Here is a 19,105-nt window from a genome sequence, read left to right on the forward strand (position 1 = left end):
GAAATCCCTGGAACTGGTCAGTCCACATTTTTGATGAGCCTGGTTCTGGAATGAGCACAATGGGTGAATACTTTAGAATTACGCCATCTGTGATCTTTTCTCTGACTTCCCCTCTGGGAGGACAATATAAGAAGCAATGTGTTTTCACTCCAGGCAGAAACACTGGCAGCGGAGACAAGAGGGCAATCTTGGGCAGCAGAGACAAGTGGAACCGTCTTCACAGCGCAGCCAGGAAGACAACCCCAGATACCCCGAGACAAGCAGACAGTCCTGGTGCAAACAGAACAAAGTGGATACACTTGACAGCTGCCACCACTGAGCCAGACAATGGGACCCTCCTCACTGATGGGAGCACTTCTCTTCCTCATCCTGGGTAAGGTGCTTTTTACATCTGGAGTGACTAGTGACTTTTCTTTTTTGGAATCTCGTGGCTTTGCTTGGAAAGGTGGGGTTTTGAGTTGGCATAATTGTGATGGGAGGCCAAGAGTCGGGCCGTTGTCGTTCTTCCCCATAGCTTTCAGTATTAAATAGGCACATTACCTTGGAGACACCAAATAACATGCACATAGAGAGAAATATCACATCAAACATTGGCCTGGGTTAATTATGTTTAATGGTTAAGAGGGCCAAAAGATGGGAGAAAGGCCTCTGCTCAAATGAACGCATCTCCTGAGTGGTGAAAGGGTAAGAACCCTGAAAAAACACTTAGCAGAGCACTTTACGGAAAATGTGCACTAGTGCAAAGGTTAGCATGCGCTCAGCACGTCTTTTATTATTGGCCATGCGTTAATGGTTGCAAAAACCATAATTTACAGAAATAATGAGACGCTCTTCAATTATTTCCATAATTCAAGGGAGTGACATCATGCCTGCAAATTCCCAATTACAGCGGAAGCATGCGGGGGAGGGGGGATGCAAAATAAAATAAATACATAAAGGCTAGAATGTCCGTTATGGTCTCATGAAGTGATCTCGTGCTCTGGAGAGATATTGGAACTACTGGGACTTCATTTGTGTGGCTTATTTTCATGTCAGCAGAATCGACAGACTGCCATTTTAGTCACAATACAATACATTTCAAGCACACGCCTTACATGCAAAGGACTCTCCCCAGCTCTTCTAAATCGCCTGCAATCATTTTTCCAAGCGTGGCAAGTGCACGCTGCAGCTCTCTGCAGATACTGTGAGGCACTTCCTCTCTTACGGCATGACTGGGCCTGGAGTCAGGCCAGCAGGCATACCAAATGCTGTGTAAAGCAGAGACGTGCTACATGATATGCCATAACTCCTGCCAACTACGTCACGTCCTAAAACCCCGGAGAACAGGCAACCTGGATCGTGTCGCGAGATTTATTAGTCCCCGCCCCTGGGCTGGGTGCGCACGTGTATGCGATCATTGCATCTGTAATAAGTGGGTGGGTCCAGTTAGCTGTGAGCGTTTAGGGACAGTAGGCAGTGGCATCTGGTGTGCTAAGTAGTATAGTTAGTAATAGTATTCAGCTTCCACTCGATAGTTTGGAAAATATTCAGCGAAAGCAAAAGGGACATTTTTCTAATAAATACTATTGCAAATCCGGTGAACGCACCCTCCAACAGAAATGAGAGCACCCTATAAGCAGAGTTTCTGTTATTCCTTTTTCTTCTTTATTTGTTTCGTAAGGCACACCATGTTTGTTGCCCAGACGACAGAAATTAGTACATTAAAGGAAAAGAGGGCTAGAGGTATAAAAGGATTTAGCATTTGCAAGGACTGCCACCTGGCGCAGGCTTCACATCGCACTGATTCAATACTGAGGCTTGCAATTCCAAATCATAGTGGCCGAGTGCGAAGTGGAAGAGGCTGAAAGGGGGGGGTTCCTCTCCCTCCTCTTTATGACTCATGGGGAGATATATCAATGGCTTTGAACCACTCATATGGTCACAATACACTGCCATCGGCCCAAGGCAAGCCGTAACCATTCACATAGTGGACCATCAGTGCGTGCCTGCACCACAGATGGATTCCTCAATATGTGGTACGAAGGGAGAGGGTATTCAAGTGTATGCCCCAGTGTGAAATGATGACTGCTGTGCCTTGCAGGCAGTCTCATTGCAAGCCTTTGCTGATGTGTGCAATGGAGGCGACATGTATCTGATGCCTCGTTAATATTCAAAAAGGGCCTCTAGTTGCCCCATTTTCCCTTTTGTTCAGAAACAGTCTGATCTAAACACAGATCTGGCCACCATGTACACCTGGCCTGGGATGTCAGTCACTGTCCCACACAGACAGATCTCGATCAACTTCTAACTACTTACCCGTTGGCCTATGGGTACGGAAGAACAATTTCCAAGAGGGCAGACTCTTCTGGTAGGCCAATAGCATCAGAGCTGTGCCCATCACATGTCGGTCAGTCTGAAATGTATTGTATTACATTGTATTGTATTGTCGTCATTCATATAGCACCTTTTCTCATTTGTATGGCCTCAACGTGTGTTGTAGTAGGAACGCCCTTGGGGACCGAAGTCCAGGAATGGGAAGATTCTCAGAAAGGCCTACAGTGCGTGTTTGCATTTGGCCAGGTTTAGGCATTAGGTGGGCTGGCTAGGCTCCTTTAAGCAACGCAAGGGGCAAGCATGTGGACGGGTGCTGAGGGAGGTCACGACAGAGCGCTAATGTGAGAGACTCGATGTGTGCCCAGCTAGACTGAAAAAGTGGCATAGGTCGACGCTGTATTCTAATGGAAGGGGTGTTGAGGCAAGTCTGGGCGAAGTCGTTATGTGTCCGGTTAGACCAAATTTGACATAGTCATAGCTGCATTCTAAAGTGTGCGGAGACAGAGCCGTGCCTGCGGTAGATCTCCACCGAAGTGGTGCATTTATAAGTACCTTAAGCTCAGATGGAGCTCATTTTTGATCTCACTGTGTGATACAGTGTGAAGAAGACAAACTACCCTCATATGCTATTATAGGCACTATAGACCGGCTACCCTCAAAGTCCTCCTCAAAGCACAAAGTAGACTGGCTATCTTAAACCGCCTTCTAACCGTGGGAGCCCGGCTGCCTTAAGATCTGGAGTCATAGGATTTTTCTAGCACAGTAGACAGTCTAACCTTATAGTCCTACTCTATATTTTCTAAGGTCCAGAAAAAGGATATTAGAAAATACAGTGGTGGGAAAATGACTAACGTACTCCTAGTCCACATGATCCACTTGTCCCAGCCCCGACAACATCTGCAGGGGCATCTGTCCGTAGGGAAATCCCTTCCCCTTTTGGCCAGTTCACCTTTGCTTAACCATCCTCCTCCCTCTTCTCCATCCCTGACTCCACTAGAACAATCCGCTCTACACCAAGCATGCACCGAAACCATGCCAACCAGAGACGTCCATGAACAATCGAACCTGAATGCCTGGTACCAAAGAGTACTGCTACAATTGTACCCCATTGAACTCTATCAAGAACTGTAACCACATCCCAAGATCCTATTAACCCTTCATGTAAATGCACAACATGCCATCCATCTGACACCATGCCATTGCACTTACTATAGGCCTGAATATCATTTAGTGATGTCTTGTCTTGCATAAGCATCATCTTAATATCATCTTAATAGCTCTCCGCTCTCTTGATTCTCTGCTTCCCTCATTGTATCCTTCCACTATGAGTTTAAAGTGCTCGGTTGCTTCCCGAAACTAGGTAAAAGCTTAATAAATACCCCAATAATAACATCAGTGATGGAGGTCTGTGATGGCTAATAGGAGAGACAACATGGGTCAGTAGGGTGAGGTTAACAAGTAGCATCACTTGGGGTCTGGGGGATACATTTATCCTTCCTTCAGGCTTCGCTTTAATGTGCTTTACTTTTTACTGCAAATGGTGCATGCTTTTTACATTGTTACGTTGGTATATATATTTTTAATAATAGGTTAAAATCTCAGGTTTTTATCAATGGTGAGATTTTAACTAATTCAGAACTTTATTTTATAAATTAAATTTTCCAAGCAAAATATGAAATCATCTTTTTTAATGCAATTCGTTTCGAAAAGGTTATTACTGTTTCTACTGTTTCTAGCAGTTTTTTAGTTCTATTTATTTCCACTGCAGATCATGGAAACAGTGCAAGGTACATGGTATACAGCAATACCCAGCCTTCTCTTCAAAGGCTCATAGTTTTGAGGATATGTTAAAAGATTTTTGGATGTATTTAAGTTAGTCTTATTAGTAGTTTGGGCTTTACCAGTAACAGGCTTGTGCTTCCCAGGTGTGAATGTTCACCATGCATTATAATTCTTCTTCTTCTTCTTCAGGCACCAACAATGTGAAGTCCAATGTCAGCACAACCTCTGGCTCCACAACCTTTGACACCGTGACCTTTGACGCCACTACTGGCAGTAATATGCAGCCGAACGAGAGTAAGTACTATCTTCATAAGATGGCAGCGTGTATGGCACACAACAACTATTGTATTGACAGCATATCCACTTTCTAAACAAATTCACTTTCAAATTTCAATCAAATCACCTCCGCTCACGCGGTCAAAATGCTGGGTTTCTATTTGGACTCTACCCTATCTTGCAACAAGCAGGTCAATGCGATGGCTTCTGCCACCGCTTACACCTGCAAACTGATAAGAGCAGGCAAACCCTTCCTATCCAATAATCGCTGCATCACACTTGCTAGAGCTCTCGTTTTATTGAAGTTGGACTACTGCAACTCATTCTACATTGGGGCCAATAAGGAAGTTATCAAAATAATTCAAATCTTGCAGAACAACGCGCTTAGAGCAGCATTAGGTATTCCCAGAAGAGCCCACATTACTGAATTTAGAAGAGCCAATAACTGGCTTTCAACTCATGAGAAAATCCAGCTAAAAGTAGCCTCACTTGTTTACAAATGTCTAAACAATGCTGCACCTCGTTACCTTTCTACGAGATTCACGAGAATAAATCCTACAAGACTCACCAGGTCCTCAAACTCTAACAACATCTCAACACCTAGATTTAAACTGTTCAGAGTTGTTGCCTGTAGCTTCCAGGTCAAAGCAGCTCAACTATGGAACTCCCTACCATCCACCTTGCGGACAGATCAACCATAACCCACTTTCCGACACAACCTTACAAGTTGGATCAAAGACGTGGACAAATAATAGACTACTAACTGCCCTGACCTATTCCACATGTCCTTCCACTGTTTATATTTTTGCACACACCTACCTCTCAGCCTTCACCGCCTGTCTGAGTAGGACTGTAAATACCTGTACCATTATTTTCTACCTTGTATATATTTTTGTCTCCATATTTGCCTTGTGTTTCTGTAACTAAGCTGTAAATTGTCATATGCAATGCGTCCGGTTACCCCTGGGTCTGGTGCGCAATACAAGTAATAAAACAAAACAAAACAAACAAACAACAAGCAATCTTTAAAAACCAGCAGAATCCATATGTTGCTGTGGTTATGTTCCTTTTGTAAAATAAGTAAGTAAAACAATGGAACTTGAAAATTCTCCATAAAGGAGGAGTTGCGATAAGTACTTCTCCTTGACTCTGGAACACTTGGAGATGTGGTGACCTGCCCAGGGTCACTCACAGAATCAGTTACTTAGCTGTGACTTTTTAAGAGCCTAGATGCCAATCTGTGCTATCTCTACACTGTATCACTACAGCTTCACTTAAGGCTTTAAATGGGCCTAGTCTTGGAGCCGGCAAAGCAACTAAACGCCTGCCAAGATCAGTCCATTGCTGGTCCTTAATGGCACCCGAGCCCGGCCAGGTAGAAGCCAAAGCCCCCCACCCCTCGCTTCTCTGAAGTTCTCTGACTTGATAATTCTCTTCACAAGCACCTGATTAGAAATCAAACTAGACTAGGGAGGGGGTCCCAGCATCTCAAACAATACATTGCCCATGAAGAAAGTCTCCTTTGAGACTCTGTCAGCAATGCAACAATCCAATTAGCCCCTTAAGGAATATGTTTTATTATGAGCACCTGACAGTGAAGCTATGCTGGGACGACCTGCTAGCCCTTCCACTCCTCAAGCCCTTTCTTCTCCTATTCCACAACCATTTTTGGAAGCCAAGTATAATTTGTTATCCCAGACACCTACCTTCAAATCCCGACTTTCAAAACAACAAGAAACTGCTTTATCCTGCCCAGACCACTACAGCTCTCTGTGCCGTATTCTACTGTGTCCAGGCCCTGGTGACATTTTGCTAGCAAACCTTTTCATTCTTCGTAACCAATGTCAGATCCGAAAGAGAATGCCACCATTCTGCCAAGCGTTCCATGGAACATCTTTCCTGACAGTGGCTCTGGCAGAGGACAGTAGGGCTGTTGTTTTTCAACTATGTAGCAGTGTGGACATCCAAGTTTATGTGGAAGTCCATGTAAATTTTTACTTGCACGGTCACTCCAGACTGACCAGATATGCCCTGTGTGACGCTATGACAACTACACTGCTCATAAAACACAAAAAGGTTGAAGTTAATATACATTTTGGGGAGTAAATACTATTTCCGATCCTGTCAAAGCTATGTTGATATTGTCTGTAATCACCACATATAGTTAAGGAGTGTTGCATGAGTTTATATTCAGGCGATATGCCCCGAGTTGGAGGGCCCATCCTCTGGGTAAAGGCCTGCCACCCAAGTTAAGGGCCCGAGATAAGCGACAGTCCCGTAATGAGGGTGGCATTCCATTACCCATAGGGTGGGCCCAGCCAAGGAGGGGCATATCACCATTAGCACCGATGTACTGTGCTGCATGGGTGCTAAATGTTTTTTTAAAAAGTCTTTTCTTCGGTGAACGGAACACCTCGCAGCGTCCCGTTCTCAGAGACAAAATACTATACCAACATGGCCACCAGAGAATTGGAAGCCGGTGCTCCATACAGCACCCCTTTTCCATTTCCATGGCGGCCACATGGGGAAAGGAGCTGCGGCGGTGGATCCCCGCTGGCATCATCAGGTAAGTGGGATGGGGCGAGGGGTGCGGGAATAAGATAAAAACAGGATTGGCGGGGGAAGATGGCAGGTAAGGGAGCCAGCCATTAGGCGGCTTGGAATGCAGGCTTTCACTGGTAGTGTCAGCCCACGTTCTTAGACACCCAGTGGTCGAAGTAAGGGGGAGCGGTTGGGAGCGGTGTTCCTCTACTTTTTAAAATGAAGTCTTACCATTCCTATACTTTTATTTTAAAAAGAAACCGTTCCGGAATTGTTTGGTTTTAAAATAAAAGTGTAGGAAGAAGTTGAAACTTGCACTTTCAGTGCACTACACTTAACGTTCCCCTAAACATCAGGTCCATGTGTTTGGGGGTTTGTATTGTATGTGGGTGGGGGTGTGGTGATTGGGTTTGTGGGGAGTGGGTGCAGGCCAGCAGGGAACATAGTTCCACTACTTCTTTTCGTACACTTCGACCACTGAAGATGCCTGATTGTCTGGCTCCCCCGCTCAGGGTGCTAATGACCTTTTAAGACCTGTGCCTCCCATTGCTGCTTGGAATGGGTGATTATGAATTGTCTTAATCTGTTATTTTGAATATTTAAATCATATTTTCTTTTCTACAGCCTGTGGAAGACCCAGATTTGAAAGTCGGATTGTGGGTGGGCAGAACGCCCGGAGTGGGGAGTGGCCCTGGCAAGTCAGCATCCGCCTATCAGGCCGCCATGTCTGTGGAGGGACCCTGTTAACAGATCGATGGGTGGTCTGCGCCGCTCATTGCGTCAGAATGTAAGTGCCCAGGAGCAGTAATCTCCCATATAGCTTTTGGAACATTATGAATAAGGACAGATAAACCTCTCAAGTGAAGCTTTTATGTTTGGTGCAAGATGCTGTGTGATCTCTGGTATGCAAATTAACTATCTAACAACTTTGTAGAATCGCCTCTAATTTACCACCCCCTTGCTGTGGCATGTCCTACCTGTAGAATTGCAGAAAGCGGTGTACGGATCTTTTGATATGTATGCCAGGCTGTAAATATTCCATGTGATCCCAAGTCATATTTAGGTGGTATATTGAAAATTAGAGGTACATAAAACAGGACGTTTTGATCATTCTCATGAAGTCCACAGTGATTAAGATCTATCTCCTGCCTCTCCTCCCTAAAACATTTCAATATTTTCCCCTTCCTCCTTCTATTTGTCCGACGTCGAGTTGATCATTTTAAAATTAGGAGCTTCTTCTTGTGTGATTCTTCGTCTTCCTGTCTCATAAGCTTAGCCACACACATTTATACAAAGGAGTGAGGGAGCCCCTGCCCCAAGAACGAACATGGGTCGATTACCCTGTTCTATGACATTTCTTCCACTCAGGAGGGCCTACAAACATGTTTTAGCTGCTCACTGTACCTTTGTCAGAAGAGAAAAAATCTATTTGCATGTCAGTCTTTGTCCCACCCACAAGAGCAGTCCAGCACTTAACTGCTATGCAATTCTCCTCTGAACAAGAGTACCATCAGCAACACCAGACACATTTTTCGACCTTGTCGGGCCTCATCAGTGAGGTGAAGCTGTCCCCCTCTAAGCACAGAGAGCAAGGGGTCCACATCTGGATTACCATGGGCAATTTAGGGTGAAACCCAAAGTTTTACAAAGTTACATAGGAGTGTGGGAGCCCCTCTACCGAAAATGAACATGGATTAAATACCCTGTTCTATGGAATTTCTTCATCTCAGGAGGGTCTACAACCACATTCTAGCTCACTGTACCCTGCTCAGATTAGAAATCTTCATTTGCATATCAGTCTTTGTCCCACCCACAAGGGCAGTCCAGCACTGAAATGCTTTGCAAATCTGCTCTGAACAAGAGTACCATCAGCAACACCAGACATATGTTTCGGCCTAGACTGCCTCATCAGTGAGGTGAAGCTGTGCCTCTCAAGTTTATCATTTCCAAATTAAGAGCTTCTTCTTGTGTAATTCTTTGTCTTCCTGTCTCATATGCGTTGCCGCACACATCCTTTATACGGATTCTGGCTAGCCCCAAGAGGAGTGCTTCTTTTGTCATGGACTGTTGCAAAAACTCATTGTGAAAGTGCCAAGCCTCCACAAAGCAAGGCTTGATTGAGAGCAGGCTGTGTCCATAACCTGGCATTGCTTGGACCTCCGACACAAACAAAAGTACAAACTATGCTGGGCTGGCTCATTGGCAGTTAACGGGTGGCAGCTTCTACCACTGGTTCTATATGAAGTCCCGGGATGTCAATTTTGACCAGAATTTACTTTAAATAATACGTTTGCAGATGGCAGGGGCCTTCCCCCCAAAGGGTCTTAGCACAATAGCACAAAGATGAGAACAAGTGGTGAGCCAGTGTATGTGGATGTATGAAATAAGTGGGGCAGAGACCAGAGACAAAACACACCACACACAGATGACCTACAAAGGTAACATTAACCTAAGGGGGCAAATGCTTCAAACTAAAGAGTACCATATAACTATACAAAATTACGTATCACTGTAGGGAGTGGTGGAGCAAGGGGGGGGGAGATGGGGGAGAGAGTTTGAGTTTGTTCTCATCATTTGATTCCTGACCGTTCTTCCATCAGAAACTAAGTGAAGAGGCTCAGATTGCTCCCTCCACAGCAGATAAAAGAAACAGTTCACTTGCTGCTAATTCAGATGTTTCACAGAATTAGGAGTGACTAATGAATAAGGATGACACACAATGGCCAGACATTGAATCCTCCTGCGGGTCTTTGTTGCTTGGAGATTCCCACCTCCTGCTGTTGTACTGGAACACTGAGGTCTGGCAACTCCACTCTTTCTACAGCAGTTGTTGTTAAGGCCCACCTGCTTCCTGCTTCCAGATTGCAGTTGTCTATCCTGAAAGGCTGATTGGGAATTTCAGGTCATGTTTCAACAAGTCATAGCACACAGAGTAAAAAGGTAGAGGTACAAATAGAGGTTGAAAAGCAGGCCACTATCCTCAATCAAGAAGACGTTAGAGCTGGGACCGCAACATGAGATAAAAAAGGTTGCACCAAAGCATCACCCACAGAGTTGCTTGCACCCCAGAAGTGTACCCAGCTCTTCATTCCCATTCTCATCACATATCACTATGGTTTAATCAGGAAGACCATGCAGTGACACATGGAGTATTGTGTACAGATTCGAGCACCACATTTAGTATAATGTAGATAGCCATAGAGCCCACATCTGAACTGGTGACCTGTTCTGGGGTAAGCTAGTCAGCCCTGAAAGCCAAACCCAGTGCTGTTTTTCTAGTTCTTTAAGCCTCATCTGGAGAATGTGTCTCTTTCTGGAGGCTAGAACTCCAGAAGCATAAGGATGGGCCTGGGAGGCTAGATCCCCAAAAGGTTTAGGATGGGCCTAGGAGAGCTCAGAGGGGTGCAACAACAGCAGTAGCACAGGATTTCAAGCACCAGCATTTCAGAAACTATACTGGAGGAAATGAGGGAAAGGGGTGTCATATGGACATTGACATCTTTAAAATTGGTAAATATGGTACAAGAGGCTAAAGATTGCAGGGGACAAGTGTTCCTGTGGTCACAATAAGAGACAAGAGGGTGGAGAACAAGAGCAAAGGGCTCAATATAAGACTGCTGTGGTACATTTATGGAGTAATGGATCACCATATATGGCACAAATGGAAGGTAACAGATTATTAGAGAATATGTTTTCATTTTAAGAGCAACTCTGCATAACCAGGTCTCTGCATGAATGATTTAGGCTAAAACAGAGATTTACTGTGTCTGTGTTCTTTTTCAGGAGGGGCATCGCTAAACCCTCAGTTGCCCTTGGAAGCTTGCACTTGTCAGGCAATAGCCCCCAAGCCGTGATCTCAGGAGTGAAGACGATCAAAGTCCATCCCAGCTACACTTCACAGTACGGCTCATCTGGAGACGTCGCACTGCTGGAGCTGCAAACCCCGGTGAACTTCACAGACTACATCCTGCCCGTCTGCCTCCCCGATGTCTCAGTCCAGTTCCCCACTGGCATGATCTGCTCGGTCACTGGCTGGGGGTTCATCTCTTCTGGAGGTAATGGTACATCTAAGACGGATACGCCAGGTGGCTTGTAGAACAGCCATTCATCATATCTGTATGAGAGCTGTTTTGACCTAGGTGCTTTGAGATACTAGGAGAGCATAGGTTTACATTTTTTTTAATTAAAAAGAGTCAAGGGAAATAGCAGAATATTGTTCATCATGACTAACACAAGCCCACGTTTGGTGGGCCATAACTGGTGGTAATGTCACGTCGCCTAAATTGTTATACCTGATCAAAAGGAAGACCTTTAACATCTGCTATGGGTCACCAAACAGGACATTATTTCTATACGCACCTTGGTCCAAACGCTTGAGGTGGTAAGGTCAATTTTTTGTGTGGGGGAAAAAAGCTGTGGCAAGCACGCAACACATGCTTCAACACAAAAATGCACCATGTATAATATGACAGCCAGTGGCTCTTCGACCAACTAGTGAATTCTTTAACAAACCGCTTCACATCGTTGCGTTCATTCATTAGCTGCAAGCCACGATTGGGAGTGCTTATCCAGGCAGAAAACCTGCATTTGATAGATTTGATAGTGTTAAGAAATTTCAAACAATGCATAAAATGCGCACTTGCGTTCACACATTACCAGTATTGCAAGCTAATTGACAAAACCGATCTGTTGCAGTCCTTTGTGGACTAAGCACAAGGTTCTGAGTTTGGACTAGTTATGCTGTATCCTAAAAAGCAATGTACCTTTCGGTTCTAGAATGGCATGTAAAGATTTCTCCAGCTTTATGTCAGAATGGTGTGTTGGCTAAAGGTATAGTGACGTCATTTAGATTCATAGATTCCAGATAAAAATGTAAATGTCCAGTAGATCATTTAAAATGTAATATTGCCATGACATTGAAAAGATCAAACTGAATATAGGCAATTAATACAAATGCCTACAAATCAACCACAGTCAAATGCAACAAAACTCTATAGTAACACTGAAAACAGAACTCTGAAAATATTTCTGCTATCTTTTCAGAAAAAAATAAAAAACCTGCATGAATTCAGTGAAATTTGCTTTGGGGCATTTGGGTGGGAGGTTCACGAAAGTCTGACATTTGTCTACAAGCTTGGGCGAGAGGGAAAGTATCAAGTACAGAAGAGGCAATGAAGGAGCAGTGGATTGCTGAGGGAAAGTAAACAAAAGGTGGAACTAAGGCAAAATGAAATCAAGGATGGTAGGCTGGGAAAGGAGTTTAGAAAAGAGAATACAAAACATTTTTTTAAAAAAATCCCATTTGTACTTTGCAGTGTCTCTCCCCTCCCCCGGCACCCTGCAGAAGCTCAAACTGCCTCTGATAGATGCCGGCACATGTGACAAGCTCTACCACATCGGGAATGACAAACTGGATGTGAACAGCACCCTGGTGAAGGAGGACATGATCTGTGCAGGATATGCGGAGGGGGGAAAGGATGCTTGCCAGGTGAGTTACTTTGAGTAGCTCTCCACTCAACAGAAAGTGCCCCGTATGACAGTTTGACAGTTCCGGCATGCAACCCTTCTTTTGCGTCTTGTTTTCTAATCATTATCTTCACATACCATGTTAATCAACATCTTCTTTAATCTTTTATCCTGGGGGAAGACATTTTTGTTCCAGAATCATTGGTTTAATGTGCTGTCCCTAGATTGCGTATATCTAATCACCAACAAAGGTTTTGCTTGTACGTGCATGCTTAAAACTCCACCCGCCTAAGGAATGCAGAGGTATTCTTCACAAGCATTTTCTTTCATTTTGGAGCATTGATGTATTTCATCTGGCCATTACAAGGAGCCTGGCAATGAGGACAAAGAGCCATTGACTATCCTCAATGGGTATTGCACAGTTTTCCCTCATCCTATGTGTCAGTAAAAAACTATGTTCCCGACCCCCACGTAATGCCCTAGCTTTGTGTCTTTGAAGGCCAGAGAATGAACAAACTTCCTTAGAAGGAAGACATATCCATATTGCTTGGCTCTTTCAACCACAGTTATTGTTATTTGGCATTTATATAGCGCTCTATGTATCATTGGTATGAGCTCAAAGCGCTTGTGGGTTGAACGCCCTTGGGGACCGTAGTCCAGGTCAGTCGGGAGAGTAGGGTACTATAGGGTGCTTGGGTGCACTCAATATGTGTGCAGCTAGTGTGAGATCTGTTGAATGTGTGGTGGTTGGTCTCTGTGACTGCATTCTGGTGGCATTAGGCCTGCGTTCTAGCAGGATGTTGAGGTGTTCATGGAGTATTGTTCGTATTTGAAAGAGGGGTATAGCCGCGCTCTATTGTGTGTTGGTGTAAAGTAGAGATTGAGCATAGTGGTAGGAGAGGTGAGTGTCAGGAGTGTGTCGTTTATTCTTACGAGCCAGCTGTTCCAGGATTACATTCTGGATCTGGATGAGCTGGTAGTGGTCATCCTCATATTTCACGGTAGTGGCACTAGGTTCACAGCTAGGAGCAGACTAAGATATGTTTGCTCTGTCTGACGGTCATTATTCTTAGGCTCAGCACTATGCATCTCTGGGGCCTGGTTTCCGGGTACCTGGTTGTGGTTTATGGTGGGTTGCAGAGTAGGATTAGGCAGGATATTTGGTTCTATGGCAGGAGATATCTCACACCAACGTAGTCACACTGAACCCATTTTCCTGGTCTCTGGTTGTGGTTTAGGGTGACCAATAGCCTCTTGTAACATTTTTGTCCTCTGTATTGTTTGCTGCGCAGTAATGGGTTGATACCACATGTTGCTGGAGATACGCTTCGCAGGTGATTTCTAATCTATCATTATGGCAATAGTTGTAGCGTGCAGGAGAGAGGACCAGGTCAGCAAAGGATGCACAGCACAGAGGAAATAATACATGCATCCTTGTGTTTTTCAGGGCGACTCCGGAGGGCCACTGGTCTGCAGACAGGACGGCGCCTGGCTGCTGGTGGGAATCTCGAGCTTTGGGGAGGGCTGCGCACAGGTGAACCGGCCAGGAGTGTACAGCAAGGTCACCGCCTACATGGACTGGATCAAGCAATATGTGCCAGAGATTGGGGACACAACCCTGACCCTCAATATCTCAGCTGCAAGCGTGGTCCAAAGGGAGTTCCCGAGTGTGTCCAGGGTGAGCTCTAGTGCCCATCTTCCTGCCTGCAGCCTGATCCTCATTGTCACAGCCATTTTCATCATGAGGCTGTTAAGAATGGTTTAAAAAGGGACACTTTTGGATAACGGACAATATTGTGGCACCTCCAACCTGCACTGACAGAGGAAACCAGGGTATCCAGGGGCAACCATCCCTTTAGAGAGTGAGTCTCTGGGCAAATGCATTGCGACAATGAAGGACCCAGATCATTGTGCATGAGAAGAAACCGGCACAACTGCCAGAGACCCCAAATTAATCTATGACAGCCTGGACCCACCACCAGAAGAGCGGAAAGTCTTCAGAACATTCCTGTCATGGCTCTTCAATGGACCATAAAATAGAATGTGAAATGTATCTGTGATTATTTATTGATGGTCATATTTATTATTGTAATTGTTTGCACTAACTAGTACAGCCCCATAACCTCAGAGATTGTGGCCACTCCCTGCTCAAATGGGCTGGTACCCGCCATCTCTCAACGCTTTCCCTGCCCCCCTTCCCCACCAAAAAGGTGTAGTGAGAGAGCCAAAGCCCTGTGAATAACATGGCAAAATGACTTCCCTCTCTAGTGAAATGTTCCACCTCTCCAGAACTGCTGTAACATGTGGATTCCATAGCGCACAGCCTACCATCTGTCCCCAACAGGATCTCATCTGGCCATCAGCATGTTAGGAAACGATGGCGGGGAAGACCCCAGCCACCTTATGGGAACCGCAGCCTTCAGAAATCTCACACACGTGTTACATCACAGGATGCGACAACAGACTGAGGTCACATTGTGGGACATCATTTAAGTATAAAGGCCAACATTGGCTGAGAAGAAGCAAGGGTCATGAAATGGCCACACCTCCATGATACTGAAGGATTCTGCCCCAAACTGGCCTCTTCTCCCCCCTTCTGCTCAGCACCGATATGTCCTGTACATTTCCATTTAATTTACATCACTCTTATTGCAGTTAATGAATGTCCTTCATTGTTCACTTTGATCAGAATGTGTCTAATTTATAAAGGTTCATTGTTCAGCTCAGATAATCATTACGGGCCTTTGCATATTTAGCTATTTAATGTTTTAAAAAATGTATGAGATTTTGTGATGTCTTTCAGGCCATATATGTTATTTATGTAAATATTTATTCTGTGAGCTTTTCAAAATCATAAACTAATCATGTTACAGGTTATATTTGACAATATATGTTGATGAAAATAAACATGATAACATTCACTTTGGAAAGTGCTTTCAGTAAATTGATAGAACACAAATCCCCATAAAAATAGTATTCATCAGAATGCGCTTTTACATGTTGCAAAACAAAAGAAAAAAAGAAAAAAGGAAAAACAAAGACGGGGGATGCTAATCCCAAAATTGGAACTGTCTGAAGGTGGCACTGTAAGTAAAAAGACCATTTCTAGTGCATGCAAGACAAGGTGATCACCCAGGTCGCCACTAGCAGGGTGTGCCATGCTGATACGCCATGCAGCAAATGCTGCCCAAGTGTACGAGGTGCATGGGTGTGAGAGGGGGCCGGGGGTGGGTGGTACGGGATTGGCCTAGTATCACTTCTTTTTGGGTGGTAAAAATCATTTCACTGGTCCTAGCGACAAATTGTGACTTTTCTTAAACTGTTAAGGACAATGGGACCATGCAGCACTCCTGCGCCCTGCCATACCCAACTGGTACCCCTGACTCCCGAAAAGATGAGAATGGACTTGGTGCTCAGCGTGAGCACGCAAAGAAGCAAGAACACGTGATCATGCTGAAACTGAAGACAACTTGTATTGGTCTTATTTCACCCAAACAGTATCTAGCATGTTACACTATCCCATCACAAGAATGCTGTCGCCTGCTCCTAAGGCAATACCGTCTCTCCATATGCTCCAAGAAGAGGGCCCATATCCAAGCTTGCATACCCGGGTCCACCAACAATACGGCTGAACTGTTCAAAATCTGTAAGGAATTTGCCAATCCTACTGCAGTTTCCACTTTTCCGCTTCCATCCCAGGCTCCATGTACTGCATTGGCTTCCCATTTCACAAACAACACGACCGGATGAGTTCTCTAAAGCTGTCTACTATCTGAAAGTCTCCTCCAAACAGGTGAACCCCTGCTCCACCAGAACTATCAAGGACAACATTTCCTCTCTCGCTCCTGCCTTGGCGCTCCCTTGTGCACTCTCTCGTAAAAAAGCCACCCGCTAACCCCTCCTGCCCAGCTAACTATGACCCTATCTCCATGACCCCCTTCCCGGGCATACTCTTGGAGAAGTTGGTCATCTCCCAACTGACCCACCACACTGAATCTGTTGGCTGTCTCCATGACCACCAGTCTGGCTTCGAAGAATCCAGAGGCATGGAAACTGCTCTCCTGAATGCCTGTGAAGACCTCTCAAACCTTAACTCCAACACGCCTTCTGTTCTAATCCTCCTTGATTTGCACTCTGCTTTTGACACAGTCAATATTGCCACCCTCATAAAGCTGCTCCATGATACAATTGTTATCACAGATCTGGCACTGGATTGGTTGACCTGTTTCCTATCCAATCGACCTTCCTAGGTGCAACTGGGCCCTTTCCTCTCCTCTATCTCACTCTCCACCAGCGGGGTCCCTCAGGGCTCGATTCTATCGCTGTGGCTCTTGCACATCTACCTTGCCCCTCTGGCCCACTTGATTTCCTCCCTCGCTCCTCAATTCCAATGTTATGCTGATGACCCACAGCTCTCCTTCAATCTTCCCTCCACTACCTCCTCTTCTTCCTCTCTCATTGCTGACTGTCTGAGTGCTATTCAGGCATGGTGCACAGCTAATAAATCTGTCTTAATGCCAGTAAGGCTGAGATCCTTCTCCTTGGGTCCCCTCCCCAAACCATCTTGTGAGACTAAAAACCATAATGTCATCTTTGACTCCTCTCTCTCTTTCTCCCCTCACATCACAGACCTTGCCAAGAAGGCATATTTTCAGCTTCACCTCCTCAGATGCATTCTCCCCTTCCTTACATTCTGTTAGAAGCTCAATGTCTCCAGAGCTCTGGTTCTTTCTAGGCTAGACTACTGATACAGCCTCTTCCTCAATCTGCCTCTTTCCTCTCTTTGCCCCCTTAAGCTAACCCAGAATAGGACTGCAAGACATCCTTGGCCTCAAGCCCAGGGACTGCATCTCTCCAGCCTTAAATCTCTCCACTGGCTCCTGGATGCTGCGAGGATCAAATCCAAGACCCTCTGTATCACCCACAAAGCTTTCTGGGACCTCGGACCCCGCAACATCCAACTTGCTCTCCCTAAATACCTCCCTCCTAGAGCCCTTCGGTCCCCAAGCTCCAACTCTCTGCAGAGCAGACGTTTTTCCAAGCAAAGAGTTGGGGGTAGATTGCTCTCTTCTGCAGGTGCCTCCCTCTGGAATGGCCTCCCTGCCCCTCTCAGACTTGAGCCAGATCTCCTTAAATTCCAGAAGCTTCTCAAGACCCTCCTTTTCTCTTCCTCCTTCACTATCCCCCCCTCCCCTGCTAATTTGCCTTTCTGCCACTTTTTGACTGGCTGCCTGGTTCCTACTGATTCATACAGGGCACCAGACCCTCCTCGACCAGTCTACCCCTGCACTTGGTCTCCCTGACCCCCCCCTAAACCTGCACTTGCCCTACCGGGCTCCCTTCCCCTGCACTTGCCTGGCTGCCTGCAACCCTTGAGCCCGCCCAGCCCTGTTGCTCGCACTTAGCACGTGGACCTTCTTTCACCTGCACTCTCTGCATTCCCCTGGCACTTGTCCAACTGACCTCCCCTTAGCACTCACCTAACCCATGGGCCATTTCCCTCCTTTCCTCCTCTCCGCAAATGCGCGCTCGCTACCGTGACCTGCACTTCCTTTCCCTCCGTAGCATTAGCGTATTCCGCTCTGTCCTGCACTCCCTCCCTCCCCTCTTCCCCGGACTTCTTGTTACTGCACTTGCATGATCCAAATGTCACAAGGCCTAGTAGGACCGTTTTGTTTTTCTTCATCCCAGCCCACCCCCCCTTTTGTCTTGTTGCGCCTTGAAACATCATTTGCTGAATAGGTGAATTATAAATACCCAATAAATAAATTATGGGTCCAGGTCTCCAGAGGTATATGCGGTGGGCACAGAACCCTTCTCAACACATTGTGATCACTAGGGTATGTTTTAATTGCATTCATTTGCGAGGAGTGGTGGCGGCATGGTCTAACGTGATGAGAACAAATCGTGTATTTTCTGTGATGCGCCCAAGGAGGACCTGGCCCATTTTGTATTGTTGTGCCCAGCCTTCTCGCCTATTAGGAATCGTATGCTAAAACCATTCCTGCGGGGCCATGGATTTCTTCAGTATGAACCTGTCCTGTCCTTTTTGCTATAGGCAGATTCAGTATGTGTGGGTTGAGCTCTACTGTCATTTTCAAAGAATGCTTTAGCTGTTAGAAAATAGTTAATGAAAACTGTTTGGTATGTTGCTTTTTGTATTTTTGAAGTTTATTGTGGTTGTCATGCTGTTGGAAATTATTTATATGTATTGATCTGTAATTATGTTTTTATTGTTGATGTTTTATGGGAATGTACTTTATTTATAAACTTTTCTTCCTACATACCGATTTACCATTGTAATCTCACTGAAGAAACCGAGACTGATGAATGTGAGACAGAGTCAGAACCACTCACTACAGTTCTGATTTGGTCAGTTTACAGTTCCATTATAAGTGATCCTCCAACTAAAAAAAACTAGATTCTGTGTACTTCCACTCATAGATGCCAGCCCAACCAGCACACACACACACACAGCTCACATTCATGAAGAAGCTGGAGAAAATAACATCTGTTGTCACCCCAGAATCAAAAACAGTTGTAACATTGGATCTTGGCACCTACAAACCTGTTTTAGAATTAGTTATGGCTAAAAGAAGCTTGTCAAAGAACTGGATGCTTAAACCGGGCGAACTACATATAATAAGGGTGATGCTTCTAGCTATTGGTTCTTTCTTGGATGGTACAGGCATTGAGGCTACCTCAACTGTACTTTTTGATAGGAATG

At 45.3% G+C, this 19,105-nt stretch overlaps 1 protein-coding gene across 1 annotated transcript; it reads left to right on the forward strand.

The window, feature by feature from the left end:
- The first annotated feature begins 176 nt into the window (after positions 1–176).
- On the forward strand, positions 177–15,299 carry LOC138580925 (serine protease 33-like). Its single transcript, XM_069651858.1, has 6 exons — positions 177–373; positions 4,285–4,389; positions 7,537–7,699; positions 10,696–10,967; positions 12,228–12,400; positions 13,826–15,299. Exons 1-6 carry the CDS (start codon positions 328–330, stop codon positions 14,141–14,143), a joined length of 1,077 nt encoding a protein of 358 aa, XP_069507959.1. The 5' UTR covers positions 177–327; the 3' UTR covers positions 14,144–15,299.
- Positions 15,300–19,105: the final 3,806 nt, after the last annotated feature.

The sequence above is a fragment of the Ambystoma mexicanum genome, chromosome 3p, assembly GCF_040938575.1.
Source record: "Ambystoma mexicanum isolate Mex_15411 chromosome 3p, UKY_AmexF1_1, whole genome shotgun sequence".
NCBI lineage: Eukaryota > Metazoa > Chordata > Amphibia > Caudata > Ambystomatidae > Ambystoma > Ambystoma mexicanum.

Excerpts from the sequence above, each read along its gene's own strand:
- LOC138580925 (XM_069651858.1), top strand. The coding sequence starts at position 328 with ATGGGACCCTCCTCACTGATGGGAGCACTTCTCTTCCTCATCCTGG. Across the intron at positions 374-4,284 it reads ACTTCTCTTCCTCATCCTGG|GCACCAACAATGTGAAGTCC; the intron begins GTAAGGTGCTTT and ends CTTCTTCTTCAG. Across the intron at positions 12,401-13,825 it reads GGGGAAAGGATGCTTGCCAG|GGCGACTCCGGAGGGCCACT; the intron begins GTGAGTTACTTT and ends TGTGTTTTTCAG.